Source organism: Sinocyclocheilus rhinocerous, unplaced genomic scaffold (assembly GCF_001515625.1).
Source record: "Sinocyclocheilus rhinocerous isolate Xijiao unplaced genomic scaffold, SAMN03320098_v1.1 scaffold78, whole genome shotgun sequence".
In the NCBI taxonomy this organism is placed as follows: domain Eukaryota; kingdom Metazoa; phylum Chordata; class Actinopteri; order Cypriniformes; family Cyprinidae; genus Sinocyclocheilus; species Sinocyclocheilus rhinocerous.
This window is the reverse complement of record NW_015637122.1, coordinates 329,954-346,052: the sequence shown is the minus strand read 5'-3', so window position 1 is coordinate 346,052 and position 16,099 is coordinate 329,954. Positions and strand designations below refer to the sequence as shown.

Sequence of the window (16,099 nt, the reverse complement as noted above, 5' to 3'; positions counted from 1 at the left end):
GACTTTAGACCAGGTTTTTGTTGGTCAATGGCGCAGTCTATTTTAGTTCCTCAAAATAGCAACGCGCCAGCAATGCGCCTGAACACACATTTTCAGACCAGCACGCCCATGGGCGCACAAATGGGCACAAATGCATTTGCTATTTAAACAACATGGCGCAGGACGTGAAAATGACAACTGCGTCAGGCTAAAACTAGCAAAAAATACTTGCGTCGCGCCGGGTGTATGATAGAGCACGCCCATGGGCGCACAAATGGGCACAAATGCATTTGCTATTTAAACAACATGGCGCAGGACGTGAAAATGACAACTGCGTCAGGCTAAAACTAGCAAAAAATACTTGCGTCGCGCCTGGCGCTGCATTGCGCCGGGTGTATGATAGAGCCCATAGTTTTTATGTGACATCACACACTTACAGGAACGCCCACATGGAGGGCAAAACAAGGCTTTCATCCACTGACCGCCAGTTATTTTTATGAGGTTTGCATTAAGTAGTAATGCAGTAATATCTTTAAAAGGCCAAATTCAGTATACACCTTATTGATGAAGCAAATGAACCCAGAATATGAACGCAATGCGCAAAGTTTAATAATAAATTTATTATTATTAATTTAATAAAGCACGCATCATCAATAAGGTGTATACTGAATTTGATCTTCTAATATCACTGTTTTAAAGGCACTTTAAGTGATTTCACATTAAACGTTTTAGAATGTACCACTGTTTTTAGTGATTGAAATATTGCGGTGGATGCTTTATATGGATTGCAAATGGCCAAAACTTGCATTTTGTTCACATATCTTTGTTTTTATTCTTTTGAGAGGTGATCTAAATGTTTTTGGATTGGAACAGATAGAAAATTGACGGGCTTGTGCTGCAGTTCTATGGATGTTTTGCCCTCCAGGACTCCAGTCACATGACTGAAAACTATGAATAGGTCCAGACAGATTTCAGCCTATAGGGATACCTACATTGGACGGCCAATTTCACATGTATTTTGTGTATTTTCAAAATACTGTATTTGTATTTAAATACATTTTTCCACACAGTATTTTGTATTTTTATTTTAAACACATTTTCATGCATTAATGCCCATCTCTCTATATGCGTTTGCATTTGCTTACTTGCTAAGAGTATGTTTCAGTAGTTACAAGTGAGTTGCAAGTGAATGTTTCTGAGTGTGTGTTTTTGTCTGGGTTCATGTGGTTTGGCAAACCTGAGGTGACTCTGTGGTTTGGTATCCTACAATGGAAGTGCGCCGTTTCTTCTGGACAAAGATGGCTTTGCGTTTCTTCCGCCGTCGTGCTGGTTTGGTCATGTCACCATCCTGAGCATTCTCCCCTAAACTTGGCCGACCAACTTTCCTCTTCTTGTAATATGCTACATCAGGCATAAATGTACACACACACACACACACACACACACACACACACACACACATGTATGATTATTGACAGTTAGCAAGAGCTACATGTGAGTCTCAGTGTATCTGTGTGTGTTTCTGGAGAAAATGATACCTTGCTCATGTGAAACATGTCATTTTAATTCCAAGTTAGAGCAAACATCACTTTTCATCACCATAAAGGAATAAAACACTCACTGTATTTGGTCTTGGTCTGACTGAAGCAGTTTTCAGGGCACTTGTCGGACACGATTGTTGGACCGAAAAGATTCAGACAACACTGAAGTCTCTCGCATACTCGACGACAAAACTCCGACACTTGATCTGCTGTTCGGACGATCCTCATGTTGGACCGATAGCTTTTCCCTTTATATCTATAAACAAACAAACGTGTTTCCACCAATAATCAAGAACATTATGAAAATGAAACATTTTAGATATTCAGCTCACATACACATGACTATCCTAATCAGCTGTCTTAAAATCTAATCTCATTATGCAAATGAAAGAAAGCTCTCTGTTCATTATGAATGCACTTTAATCTTGTATGTTTGCTAAATTATCAGTAATATTTTTGCTTTTAGAATGATACACACACACAGACTCAATAGTATTGGAAAGTCTTTTTAATGAACAGGTTAAAATAAATGATTAGCTTAAGTCATCAGACAAAAGTATGGAAGCTTGTTAACGCCACGGAAAAAAAAAAAAAGCAATTGTCTCACAATTCTGGCTTTTTTCACACAGACTCAATAGTATTGGAAAGTCTTTTTAATGAACAGGTTAAAATAAATGATTAGCTTAAGTCATCAGACAAAAGTATGGAAGCTTGTTAACGCCACGGAATAAAAAAAAAAGCAATTGTCTCACAATTCTGGGTTTCTTTCTCGCAAAATGCATGTGTACATCTCGCAGTTCTGACTTTTCTTCCTATCTCACAATTGAAAGTTATAAACTCATAATTCCGAGTTAACACCTTGCAATTGTGACTTTTTTCTCTGAATTGCGAGTTTGTATTTTGCAATTTTAGACTTATGAACTAATAATTGAGCATTTATATCTTGCAATTCTGAGAAAAGTTGCAATAAAACTCAGAATTGTGAGATAAAATGTGACTCTGCTTGTGAAAACCCAGCTAAAGTCTTGTTTTTTTTTTTGTGATTTACTGTTTTACATAAAATCATCCTTCATAATGTAAAGAACATTCTGTGAAAATGTAACCTTGATATCTTTAATATTGACTGAGTAAGGCCATGTCAAAGATTGAAATCATAGTCAAATTAATAGTTGAAATCAATTTTGATGCTTGTTATTATCTCATAATTAATTTTTTAAGACTTTAGCCTCGATTTCACAGACAGGGTCACAAATGTCAGTATGTGACCCTGTCTGTGAAAACCCAGCTAAAGTCTTTTTTTGTGTGTGATTTACTGTTTTACATAAAATCATCCTTCATAATGTAAAGAACATTCTGTGAAAATGTAACCTTGATATCTTTAATATTGACTGAGTAAGGTCATGTCAAAGATTGAAATCATAGTGAAATTAATGGTTGAAATCAATTTTGATGCTTGTTATTATCTCATAATTAATTTTTTAAGACTTTAGCCTGGATTTCACAGACAGGGTCACAAATGTCAGTTTATATCTCGCAATTCAGACTTTTTCTCAGAATTGGGAGACATAAACAACGCAATTTCAAGATATAAACTCACAATTGCGAGAAAAAAGTCAGAATAAATAAAATAAAAAGGATAAAAAGTTGCAATAACATTTTTACTATGGCAGAAACAGGATTCCATACAAAAGAAGTCAATTTGTTAATATTTCTCTCTTTTCAACTATTATATAGAACTGTAATATACTACTATAGAACTGTAATTAATTGTTAATTATAGTTAAGAACAATATGGATTAAAAATATATTTTTTTTTTTACCCCTAAACAAAGTCATCTATTAGAGTTGAGTGACTTCAACTGAATCAACAAAAAATAATTGTTCAAAAAAAAAAAAAAATGTAATTGGCAGAATGAATATTAGCTACTAACACACAATTTATATATATATATATATATATACAGTATATATATAAAACACTATTAAAAATGTTGAAAAAATATATTTCCACATACAAGTGCACAATTACATCAATCCGATAATTTGTCTTATGTTATGTCATAGGAAGGAAGCTAAGTCTGACAAAACCTCCATTTGACATCGCTGTTTAAAGGGGTCATATGATGTTGCTAAAAAGAACAGTATTTTGTGTATTTGGTGTAATGAAATGTGTTTATGCGGTTTAAGGTTAAAAAAACACATTATTTTCCACATACAGTACATTATTGTTTCTCCTCTATGCCCCGCCTTTCTGAAACGCGTCGATTTTTACAAAGCTCATCGTTCTGAAAAGCAAGGTGTGCTGTGATTGGCCAGCTATCCAGTGCGTTATGATTGGCCGAATACCTCAAGCGTGTGACGGAAATGTTACGCCCCTACCATACTGTGATGATGCCCTGTCAGGCCGGAGCGATGATTCAAAAACATGAAAACCCATTATAAACGAGGCATTCGTTGCATCCAGTGTCTTTTTACGCATTGCATAACGCCGTGTAAACATAAAACCATGTCTGCATTTGTGATCGGAGAAATTACAAACAACAAGCACTACTCTACACTGCTCAAAAAACTCGCTTTAAATATCAGTGGCAAATCCTTTAGTTTAAATGAAAACATATCGTCCTCTTTTGGAAGGTCAAACAAAGTAGTTTCGCTTTCACAACGAAGCACACAGCGTCTTCACGACATGGCTGCAGCGTCAACAATACTACAGCGAGAATAAAAGTTACTCCTTCTTTCTTTGTGTGAACATTTGGGCGGTGTTATGCAAATCTTCCCACATAGTGACGTAGGTATGTGGGGGTGTGTTAGAACGAGCCGTTTTAGGTAGGCGTGGCTGACTCTTAACTTTTATAAAGAATATCTCTTTGGATTTGAGACTTTAGTCTTTGCAACTTTACAGATCTTCTTTATGCACCAAGAGCTTGTAACACTCCAAAAAGAAAGGAAAAATTGAAATCGCATCATATGACCCCTTTAACAAAAAAATCTATTATAATGTTTTTAATTCTACAAATACAAAACCTATTCTTTTATGGATAGGTTTAGTCTGTGTACATTTTAATTAGCTTTATATAAATCAATGTCTCTGGTATATTCTCATTTAGATAACTAAGTAAACATGAATGTGTGTGTTCATACTTGGCTTTCAGGGTTTCCTCCTGACAGTTCCACTGTGGGTCTTCCACCATCTGTAGTTCTCTGAGCACACGGCCAGGTTTATACGCTGAGTTTATTAACATTGTCAGAATCTGTGAGAAAATAACATCACTATGAATACATCATGATATGCATTTAATGAATAAATATATACAAACAAATTCAAACACACCTACACACAAACACATGTGCATAGCACGACAGCTAGTGGGCAGTTGATATGAAATATCTAAACTCCATCTAAAACTATTTTACATAATATTTTACTTATTTCTATAATAATTGTTGATGCATAACTTTTATTACCTCATTTTAATGTAGAATTGTAATTAAATTATCACACCCTATTTATAATGGACTAGTGAAGGCAAATAGTTGATTAAAAATGGGGGGGAAAACTTGCAGATTCAGCATCTACACTTTTATTTATGCTGTGCATTCATGTAAATTAAAAAAAATCTAAAATTCTTTATTATTTGCAACAAGTCAACTACCAATATAAGAGAGGATTGTACCTCTTTGAGGACTACAGCACACTTGCCGGGCCCCACGGCCTTTGGTAACTCAGCGATTCGGCCTTTGTTGAGATACGGACCAGAGAAACAGCGATGATTGATGAAGAGCTGAGAACAACTGTACTTTCCATTCACCAATCCTAGACAACACATACATGCAGTAGATTAGCAATAATTAGCATAAAATCCAGTTCTGAAGACAATGGTTGACATGAATTAAAATGAATTGGCTGTACTGTAAATGCAAAGCTCTGATGGAATTATTGGTAGACTATGTAGTAAATATGTAAAACCTGTATCCATGGCGATGGATGAGCACAGGTTAAGAGGGGCATCAGGAGGCTGTGAGGGGACCAACCTAAAATCATCCATCCATCCATCCATCCATCCATCCATCCATCCATCCATCCATCCAACCAACCAACCAACCAACCAACCAACAAACCCAAATCAAGCTATTACCATCCTATTCAAAACTACAGAAAAATACAGCATCAACATATATTTTGGACAACAAAAACCGAAGAAAACCAGAAGTAGATGAGTCACATGCATGACACATTTAGACACAAACACAAAGACTCATGGTTAAAAATGTCCATGAGTACATCTACTCACTTTTTCTCAGGCTGAACAACAGCAATCTTCTTCTGAGGCAGGCCTGAAACATACCATACAAAAACATGACTCACCGGGGAAAATAGGGAAATTTCTAGGATTTTTCTCTGTTCTCTGAAAATGCCATAAAATGATTTTAAAAAATCTTGTTTGGTTTGCTTTCAAAGAGCAGAGTAAGGTATGCACTGTATATGTATAAGTGAGAGGTGACATACAACAGGTCTTGGTTTATAGTATATTGTCATCCTGTTGCACTGATCTCATTGGTAAAATGTCCTTTTTCACATAGCCGTATATTTTCAAGTCAAATATTTTAACATGAAATATCAGTGTTCTTCAAAACTTTTCACCAGAGAATTTCCATGAACTTTCTACACAAGAATTTTTATAAAAATTTCATTTACAAATAGCAATGCATAAACAATTAAACATTTTACAGCATGAATAAAGTCTGCACAAACAGTGTGTATGAAGGAACTGTCAGGATTGATTTTTTGACGGTTGTTTTGTCTTTTATTTTTCCGTATTTTCGAATTACACATTGCATTGTGTTTTGTTTTAGGGTTGTGTGGCTAAAAAAAGCCAAATTTGTTGCAGCATTTAAATATGTTCCTTTTTATAAAGTAAATGTCAGGCTGAACGCATATGTTGTGGTCACAGACATAAAATAATCCATAAGACTCACAGACTGTCTTTAGTAAATGTGTTAGTGGACAGCCGTTAGCTTCACACCAGCCCACAGGGAAGATATTCATACTCTCAACATCCACTATACAATCCGGTAACGGCTTGGTCAGACCTCAAGACAAAGACAGACAGCAGAGGTGAAAACTATGTCAACAACATATGTCAGTATGTCATATCTTTTGGTATTCACTGCAAGATCATGGCCTTGAGAGATTTCTATTAAATAATAAGCAAAGAAGGTTAACATACATGCTGTGTTCATTCCTACCTTCCAGTCTGAGCCAGAGAAGTCGACCTTTGACCTGAGTGATACGAGCGACGCAGAGTTCGGAAGGTTGGAGTGGATTCACGGCTTCAAGCCACATATCCTTACAGAAGCTCCTGTTCTGAGACGCCTGATCACACACAATGCAGAAAAATAGGTCAGTGGAGAAGCGCCATGTGTCCAATTACATGAAACAATGCATATCACAATAAATGCAAACAAACAGGATAATGAGGCAGACACAGTCAAGGAATTTATCTCAGATCCCAAAATAATTAGTGGAATTTGATGGACTTTAAAATTCCAGTGCTGGATGCTGATTGGTCAGTGCTCCAGCTGTGAGTGTCTAATAACATTTATGATGCAAAACATTATTTAACATCATTAATTAACCTTAGTTTACATGTCAGAGACTATATAGGGGGTCTGCAGAAAATCCGAGACAAACTATGTTGATTTTATAAAATAAGATATATATCTTTAATGTAACATTTTTTAATGTAAAATATATTTTTCAGGACAGTACTAAATGAAAAATAACATGCATTTTGTATGATCCCTCTTATTTTGCTAATATATATATATACATACACACACATATACATAATGCTGCTTTGTGACAATATTTATGCTCATTATAATTACAAATTTTAAATAATTACAAATATTTCTCTTAAGATTTATGTAATATAAGGTAATATAAGGTAGACAAAAGACACACTGTCAACTTAATACAAAGTAAATATATTCTTAAATAATATTTTAATAATGAAAAGGTACATATTGTCATTACACAATTTTTTTATTGATGTATTTATTCATATATTATACATATATAAAAATAAATTAGGACGTGTATGCCTTGGCAGGAAATCATCATATTTTATAGCCCCCGACTATGTTGTTCATATAGTCAACCTTGAACTTTACGAGGAACGGGAAACACACGAGGGGCGGGGTACTTCTCACAAAACCAAAATAATCTTTTAGCACCTTGTGTGTGTCAGTGTGATCAGCATTGCAGTGGGGAAACCCAATACTTGGCACATTGTCATCAGACTTTATCTAATTAAGAAGAAATCCCCAAAGTCTCGTTCAGATATCACCAAACCGCACACATGGCCATCTGAAGACGAGCTAGCTCTGGGGGCACTTTTGAGAGAAAGCCTTACGTTTGGGAAACACACGTCTGGAGCGGCTTCAGTGCCAGTGTGTTTGAGATAGTCCGCCCAATCGAAGTCCTGGGACTCAAAACCTGACAGAAAATGGGACATCAAGAAAAACCAAATGAGATTATTATTTTTCAATGTTTTTTACTAATTTCATTCTCTGATGCTGCAGTGCAAATGCTGTGGCAATACAAATACATACCACACTGAACTGAAAACAAAACTGAGATAAGAGGCAAACAGCATCGATAAAGACTCGTATTAAGTTAAAAATGAATTTAATAGAGCAAAAATCCCATTAACACTGTCACACCCACCTTGTGGCCTCTCCAGTCCAACACCATTCTTCAGACACCACTGCACTGGCTGGATGCCCGGTGAGTCAGCGTGACACACCACGCAAGTGGGCGTGGCTTCAGCTCTGAGGTCATCAACTGTGATCTGAAAGTAGTATTCATTATAGACCTGCAGAACAGAGAGACGTGTGAGAGAGAGAGACTGATGTCAGGGTAGGTGGCTAGTAATTATAACCTCTAGCATAACCCTTCATCTAGTGTGTGTGTGTGTGTGAGAGAAAAAGCGTACTTTAGTTACAGACACGGGGCAGATGTGGAAGGGTTCTTTGGGTGATACCATTTCAAGCTTCATTCCTGCCCTGAAGGAGTGTGTGTGTAGGTCAGCATGATCCTGGAACACACACACACACATACAGATATCAGTTGGGAAAGTTATCAAGAGCTTTGTGTAAAATAATGCCCCATTGCTCCAACTTCCCCAAAACACACACACACACACACACACATTCACACACCTTGAAGACCTCCAGTGGAAGGGGACTTTTCAAGGCTTTGGCTGTGGCTTCATCTAAAGCTTCAGTCCATTCTGAGCTGCTCCTCAAATCACACAGATCTGAAAGAGAAAGAGAGAAACACAAGCTCATCCATCCACCTATACACCTATTTATTCACCCAACTATTCATCCATCCATCCATCCATTTACTCAACCAGCTATATATCAATCCATCCATCATCCATACTGTACATACAAATATTTATTATTCCAACTATCCATCCATTCATCATCCATCCACATATTTACAGTATTCATCCAACCATCCTCCACCTACCCATCCATCCATCTCTCCATCCATTAAAGTATTTATTTACCAACTATTTATCAATCGATCCAGCATCCATCCAGTTATTCATCACTCCATCCATCCATTTAACCAAATATTATTCCATTTATCATTAATTTATCAATTCATCTAAAGTGTTTTATCTATTCATCCATCCAGTTATTCATCCAACCTTCCCCTCCATCCATCGATTTAACCAACTATTCATCCAATTATCCATCCATTTATCTAACACATCAAATCTATAAATTTTTTTCATCCATCCATCTGTCCAAATATTCATTCAACCAAATATTCATCCATCTGTCCATCCATTTAAGAATTTATTCATCCAACTGCCCATCCAGTTATCCATCCATTTATATATTCATCAGTTTTTTTTTCATCCATCCATCCATCCATCCATCCATCCAGTTATTCATCCAATCAACCAAGTATTTATTAAACTATTTATTAAACCACTATCTATTTATCTATCTATCTATCTATTGTCTGTCTGTCTGTCTGTCTGTCTATAACGTTTTATCATTCTATCTATTATTCTGTCTATCGCTCTGTCTGTCATTCTGTTGTTCCATCCATCCATCATTCTGTACTTCTATCTATCCATCCTATCTATTTATCTATCTATCTATCTATCTATCGTCTGTCTGTCTGTCTGTATATAACGTTTTATCATTCTATCTATTATTCTGTCTATCGCTCTGTCTGTCATTCTGTTGTTCCATCCATCCATCATTCTGTACTTCTATCTATCCATCCATCCTTCCATCATTCTGTACTTCTATCTATTCATCCATCCTTCCATCATTCTGTACTTCTATTTATCCATCCATCATTCTGTACTTCTATCCATCCATCCATCCTTCCATCATTCTGTACTACCATCCATCCATCCTTCCATCATTCTGTACTTCTATCTATTCATCCATCCTTCCATCATTCTGTACTTCTATCTATTCATCCATCCTTCCATCATTCTGTACTTCTATTTATCCATCCATCATTCTGTACTTCTATCCATCCATCCATCCTTCCATCATTCTGTACTTCTATTTATCCATCCATCATTCTGTACTTCTATCCATCCATCCATCCTTCCATCATTCTGTACTTCTATCTATCCATCCATCCTTCCATCATTCTGTACTTCTATCTATCCATCCATCCTTCCATCATTCTGTACTTCTATCCATCCATCCATCCATCATTCTGTACTTCTATCTATCCATCCATCCTTCCATCATTCTGTACTTCTATTTATCCATCCATCATTCTGTACTTCTATCTATCCATCCATTATTCTATGTAATCACAATAGTTTTGTTACTGAAAAGCTGTAAAGCAACATGATTTTTTTTTTTAAGTGATTGTAACACCTTGCTTCTGAGAAATGTAGTTAAAGTAATTGCTTTGCTATTTGTGGCATCGCTACCTCTCAACAGTTCTAAGAGCCACAGCAGATGCAGGTAATCACACTCAGTCGATCACTCACTCTTCTCAAAATAACTGCTTAGAAACAGTCATCAATACAAATTCTGAAGCAATGCTTTTGAGCTAGTAACAGCCTGAAAAAAGTCTTGAGATAAATATCTGTTAAACATATAATAAGTTGAATAACTGGTCTCTGACTGCCCATTGAATAAAAATGAATGCACACCTCAGACGTAAACACATCATTGTATTACCACTGTGGGTGTGCATTAATTTAAAAAAATGTAACCGTTGTCATCAGTTATCCCTTTCATATTACATAAGCATATCTGACAGAAAGGCAAGATCATGAGAGAACATGTCTGAACAAGTTATTTTGAATTTATTTTGCAAGGTTTCCTTTAGGGAAATGTGAATTCAGATCCATGATAATTAGAGTGTGGAAGTCAGACAGGCAGCACATAGAACTTGGCAATTGTGCAATGGAACAATTTGCATACGGGAGGGGAAGCCTCAAGAAAAATGTAAAAGCATGTCTATGAACTGCACTGCTTTAACTCAAAACTTTGAATGGAAAAAAAGTAGAGAACATGGTTAATCTATCATTTAATTCACACTGTTAATTTAATAAACACTGGCTATATTTTAGAGTCTAGTTTAGTCACTTTAGACCGATCAAATACAGGTTCATCATCCATCCTTCCATCATTCTGTACTACCATCCATCCATCCATCCATCATTCTGTACTTCTATCTATCCATCCATCCTTCCATCATTCTGTACTTCTATTTATCCATCCATCATTCTGTACTTCTATCTATCCATCCATCCTTCCATCATTCTGTACTTCTATCTATCCATCCATTATTCTATGTAATCACAATAGTTTTGTTACTGAAAAGCTGTAAAGCAACATGATTTTTTTTTTTAAGTGATTGTAACACCTTGCTTCTGAGAAATGTAGTTAAAGTAATTGCTTTGCTATTTGTGGCATCGCTACCTCTCAACAGTTCTAAGAGCCACAGCAGATGCAGGTAATCACACTCAGTCGATCACTCACTCTTCTCAAAATAACTGCTTAGAAACAGTCATCAATACAAATTCTGAAGCAATGCTTTTGAGCTAGTAACAGCCTGAAAAAAGTCTTGAGATAAATATCTGGGAATTCTGGGAATGTCAATTTACGGTTATTCACTGTAAATTGTACTGTATTTTTCACTTCCAAAAACAGTATACTACCGTAAACTTTATGTCCAATACATGTAATGTCCAATACAGTTTTTCACCGTATATAGTAGGGGAATTTACCGTTAACCATTTAACAGGTTTTTACTGTAGCATTTTTACAGTCTTTTACCGTTAAATTCACTGTCATTTTTTACAAGAGTCTGGAAAAATGATGATTCTATGTGATATGCATAATTTTGGGTTGAAAAGATGGATGCACTGGACAATTTCTTATTTCTTTCTCTTTCTGATGAAAAATGAAGTATTTAAGCCCAACATTAGGTGTGTAATTCAAGTTTATTCTGTGTTTTTTTTTCATATTTAATATTGTCTTGCAATCACGGACAATGACGGGAAATCATTGTCTGTGTAGTTTTGTTGAGCAAGCCTGTCACATGATCATTTACACATCTATTGCAGTCTTGTTTTCATTCATGTCAAGTTAAATATGTCGTCCACACTGATTAAGGCCCATTCTAATTATCTTTTGGCCATGATTCAGTGGTTCTCAATAATTTTGTAGCTAATAAACAGAATTGTGGTATTTGGTGCAAATTTATCTGTCACTTGTTAATATGGCTAATACTACAGTAATAATAATATTTGGCCCAGTGTTTGTTCCATGTGTAGGACTGGTAATATATATGGAGTTTGGCACTTCTGCTGTAGATGCTGTAGGCACTCACAAAATTGTTAATTGTTAATGTTAAGAACAGTTACTTTTGTACACTAAACATATGAGTATAGACATAAACACAAATGTCATTCTCACCCCTTCAAGCAGGTTTGCCGGTGCTGTCCGTGAACCTGTGAGCTCTTTGATTAGAAACTCAGTCCAGTCACTATTCTTCTCTTTAACAGCTGAAATAGATGAAGAAAGAGTGTAGAGTTTTGCACTATAGAAATTCAAATTCACATATAATTCCACACTTTTGTGCCTGGAATTATGTTGCTGTTCGATAGTATCTACCATGTGTGCGACTGACAGGACGAGTGTGTGTTTGTTTGTTTGTGTGCGTGCGTGCGTGTGTGTGTTTGTGGTTTTTACAGTGATAACCCCTATTAATGTTACAACTAATATAACTCTTTCATTTCTGGCTTTATCTTCTCTTTTGTAGCCCACTTGTATGTGGGTCAATATCCCATTTTTGGTGTTTGCATCAAATAAAATGTACAAAAGTGATTTTATATGCACAGAAAGCATATTAAATGAAAGGAAAGCGTCTACTTTAATGATTCACATAACTTTTGTGAAAATAAAATGTCCAAATATGGGTGAAATAATGTCCCATCATTCAGCGTAACAGATATATTTATTTAAAAATGAAACAACATTCTAACAGATATCTTTATGTAAACAGATATATTTACATAACATATACATTTATATAAAAATGAAACAACGGACAACAAAAGACAGAAGAATAAGTGATCATACTAAATTTTATTATATTTTCAAAAATGAAAAACTTCTTGCTGACAAATGGGTAAAACCTAGTGGTTTAAAGGATAGTGGCAAAGATTGGCAAGGATTTAAAATCACAATTAATTAATATGTTAGGGGCTGTGATCCTTAAATATAGTCTTTTAATGTCATTCAATTGTTCTTGATATGCCTGATAGGATTTTTTTGTTTTGGTATACAAACCACACTTTACATTTACAAAAAATTACATTTTTTTTCTGTAAGTCAAGGTAAAAATGTATTATTTTTTGCTCAGAAAAAATTAAACTGGATGCATTCTAATTTACAATAAATAAATAGAATGAAAAAGCTAAACTTTTATTGCTTGAAAACCCTTTTTCGTCACTGGCCCACATACATATGCTTATTTCAAACATCAGTGCACTCTAACATCCACAGATTTACGAATTTGCCATTTAATAGACTTCCTCTCTCAAATATCTTCCTACTTCCTGCCCCATGGTGTCAGCCACATAAAATATTCATATATGCATTACGAATGTATATAACAAGAAGTCAGTTCCTGCATTGTAACGTCTAAACAGGCCCAGACATCCTGCTTTTTGCATAATTGTACACAGTACCTCCACAGAGCAAAGTGCTACTCAGTTATGTGTTACAGAAGAACAACAACAAATTAATCATGACGAGGTGTGCACCGTTCGCTCAAAACTGTACGTTTACATCAGCAGAATTCACACTGCTGAAGTTCCTATAGGCGGCCAGCGTGGTTGTTGACTATTAGCTTTACTCTGAGAGCCAAATACTGTCCCTGCTATGTCACGACTGCTTCGCTCAATAACACATGATACCACTCACGAGTGTGTGATCTCTGCTCTGACGGAGGATTTGAGTAAACAAAGACACAGAGTGAGAGAGAGAGAGACACAGACAGACAGAAAAAAACAGAGACAGGGGTAGGCCAACAGTTGGATTTTATTACAGTAAAGGCTCAAAGTAAATTCAATACTAACTTTTTAATATACCAATGTATACAAGAATAAGCCAAAAAGATCTCAGTTAAACACAATGATATTATGAAGACAGAATATTTTGGCATACTATGCCGGCTGTCATACTAAAACAAAATTTGTTATATTTATATTTAATTTAAAAATATATACATTTTATATTTATTATTTAAGGCCTACTGATGAAATGTAATTTTTCAAGAAAAATCCTCTTTTTGTTGAAGAGGATTAATTTAAGAAGTTTTATCTTAAAGAGATATTTTACCTGAATATAATAAAAGAATAACTAAAAATTTTAACAGAAGTAAACAACAAAACATACATCAATATAGTTGACTTGTTTCCAGTGAATAGCTACAAATCCTTAAAGCTAGCTTTTAAATAACTTTTACCAGAAAAGCAACATTGCATACGATTTTCAGAGAATGTATTGTGATACGATTGTTATTATACGTTTATTACATATACAATTATTTCAGCTTATTGGTAGAAGAACACATTTTACTTCCGTAATGCTTTTTTTTTTTTGAGTTAAAGGGTTAGTTCACCCAAAAATGAAAATTCTGTCATTAATTACTCACCCTCGTGTTGTTCCAAACCCGTAAGACCTTCGTTCATCTTCGGAACACAATTTAAGATATTTTTGATGAAATCTGAGGGCTCTCTGACCCTCCCATAGACGGCAAGCTAACTACAACGTTCAAGGTCCAGAAAAGTACCAAGATGATCGACAAAGTAGTCCGTGTGACATCAGTGGTTCAACTGTAAAGTTACGAAGCTACGGAGAATACTTTTTTGCGCAAAGAAAACAAAAATAACTTTATTCCGCATTTTTGTCTCTACTGCGTCACTTTTGGACGCACGTTCACGACAGTATCATGACGCGAGCGTGTGGCGGCGCCGGCGCTGACCCAGATCCAGCGTGATGACATAGTTACGCCGGATCTGGGTCAGCGCCGCCACACGCTCGCGTAATGATACTGTCGTGAACGCGTCGTTATTTTTGTTTTCTTTGCGCAAAAAAGTATTCTTAGCTTCGTAACTTTACAGTTGAACCACTGATGTCACACGGACTACTTTGTTGATCATCTTGGTACTTTTCTGGACCTTGAACGTGGTAGAAACCTCAGATTTCATCAAAAATATCTTAAATTGTGTTCCGAAGATGAAAGAAGGTCTTACGGGTTTGGAACAACACGAGGGTGAGTAATTAATGACAGAATTTTCATTTTTGGGTGAACTAACCCTTTAAACAGGATATTTAGCGGGTTTTGTAAAGTCTTTTCAGAGTCTGAGCAAGTTAGTTTTAGTTATTACATTATAATTAAAGGGACTAAGATTTATGGTTCAACTGGAGCAGACAAACAGTGAGTAAACTTGACTTTTTGCAGTGTATTTGAAAATGTCTTCTGCTCTGTTATTGTGTCTGTCTGTCTTTCCGCTTGATGTTTTACAGACAGGAATAGAGCAACTATTTTTACAGATACACTTTAAATTTGTCGTCATCAAAGTAATCAGAGACTGTAGTTTTCTGCACTAGGGAGTCTCTATGCAAATATTAATTTTGCAAAAGTGATTTGCATATCTTCCAACAACTCTTCTGTAAACAGCGGAGCCAGATTTAAAGAGTTTCCCTCGCTCGTGTAATCAAAGCAATTATTCAAGAGAGGAATGGGAACAAAACACTGTGTGTTAAAGGGAGAGCAGGGAGACTCGCTGGTACAGTAGAAACAACCTGTTCTGTGACTCTGAAGAGGATAATATGATTTCCTGTTTGCCTGCCAACCGCTAGTACATCCAGGATATTATTTTTAACAGCAAAAAGGTCATTGCTTAATCAGGTTAATTCAAGGATATTTGACTGGTTTGTGTTTTTTAGGATAATTTCAATGGAAAATAACAACTTATTAACAATTATATATATATATA

The 16,099-nt window shown here is 35.6% G+C and overlaps 1 protein-coding gene across 1 annotated transcript in view; it reads right to left on the bottom strand.

The window, feature by feature from the left end:
* Nucleotides 1-16,099, bottom strand: part of LOC107748479 (scm-like with four MBT domains protein 2) — a 50,034-nt gene that overhangs the window by 4,244 nt on the left and 29,691 nt on the right. Inside the window, exons 6-18 of the mRNA XM_016563270.1 lie at nucleotides 12,507-12,595; nucleotides 8,745-8,897; nucleotides 8,519-8,620; nucleotides 8,251-8,398; nucleotides 7,937-8,019; nucleotides 6,768-6,894; nucleotides 6,498-6,611; nucleotides 5,813-5,855; nucleotides 5,488-5,552; nucleotides 5,195-5,334; nucleotides 4,662-4,771; nucleotides 1,601-1,776; nucleotides 1,217-1,380 (exon numbers count right to left, since the gene is read on the bottom strand). Of these exons, the coding sequence (XP_016418756.1) occupies nucleotides 1,217-1,380; nucleotides 1,601-1,776; nucleotides 4,662-4,771; nucleotides 5,195-5,334; nucleotides 5,488-5,552; nucleotides 5,813-5,855; nucleotides 6,498-6,611; nucleotides 6,768-6,894; nucleotides 7,937-8,019; nucleotides 8,251-8,398; nucleotides 8,519-8,620; nucleotides 8,745-8,897; nucleotides 12,507-12,595 (1,514 nt within the window). The remainder of the gene's footprint in view (nucleotides 1-1,216; nucleotides 1,381-1,600; nucleotides 1,777-4,661; nucleotides 4,772-5,194; nucleotides 5,335-5,487; nucleotides 5,553-5,812; nucleotides 5,856-6,497; nucleotides 6,612-6,767; nucleotides 6,895-7,936; nucleotides 8,020-8,250; nucleotides 8,399-8,518; nucleotides 8,621-8,744; nucleotides 8,898-12,506; nucleotides 12,596-16,099) is intronic.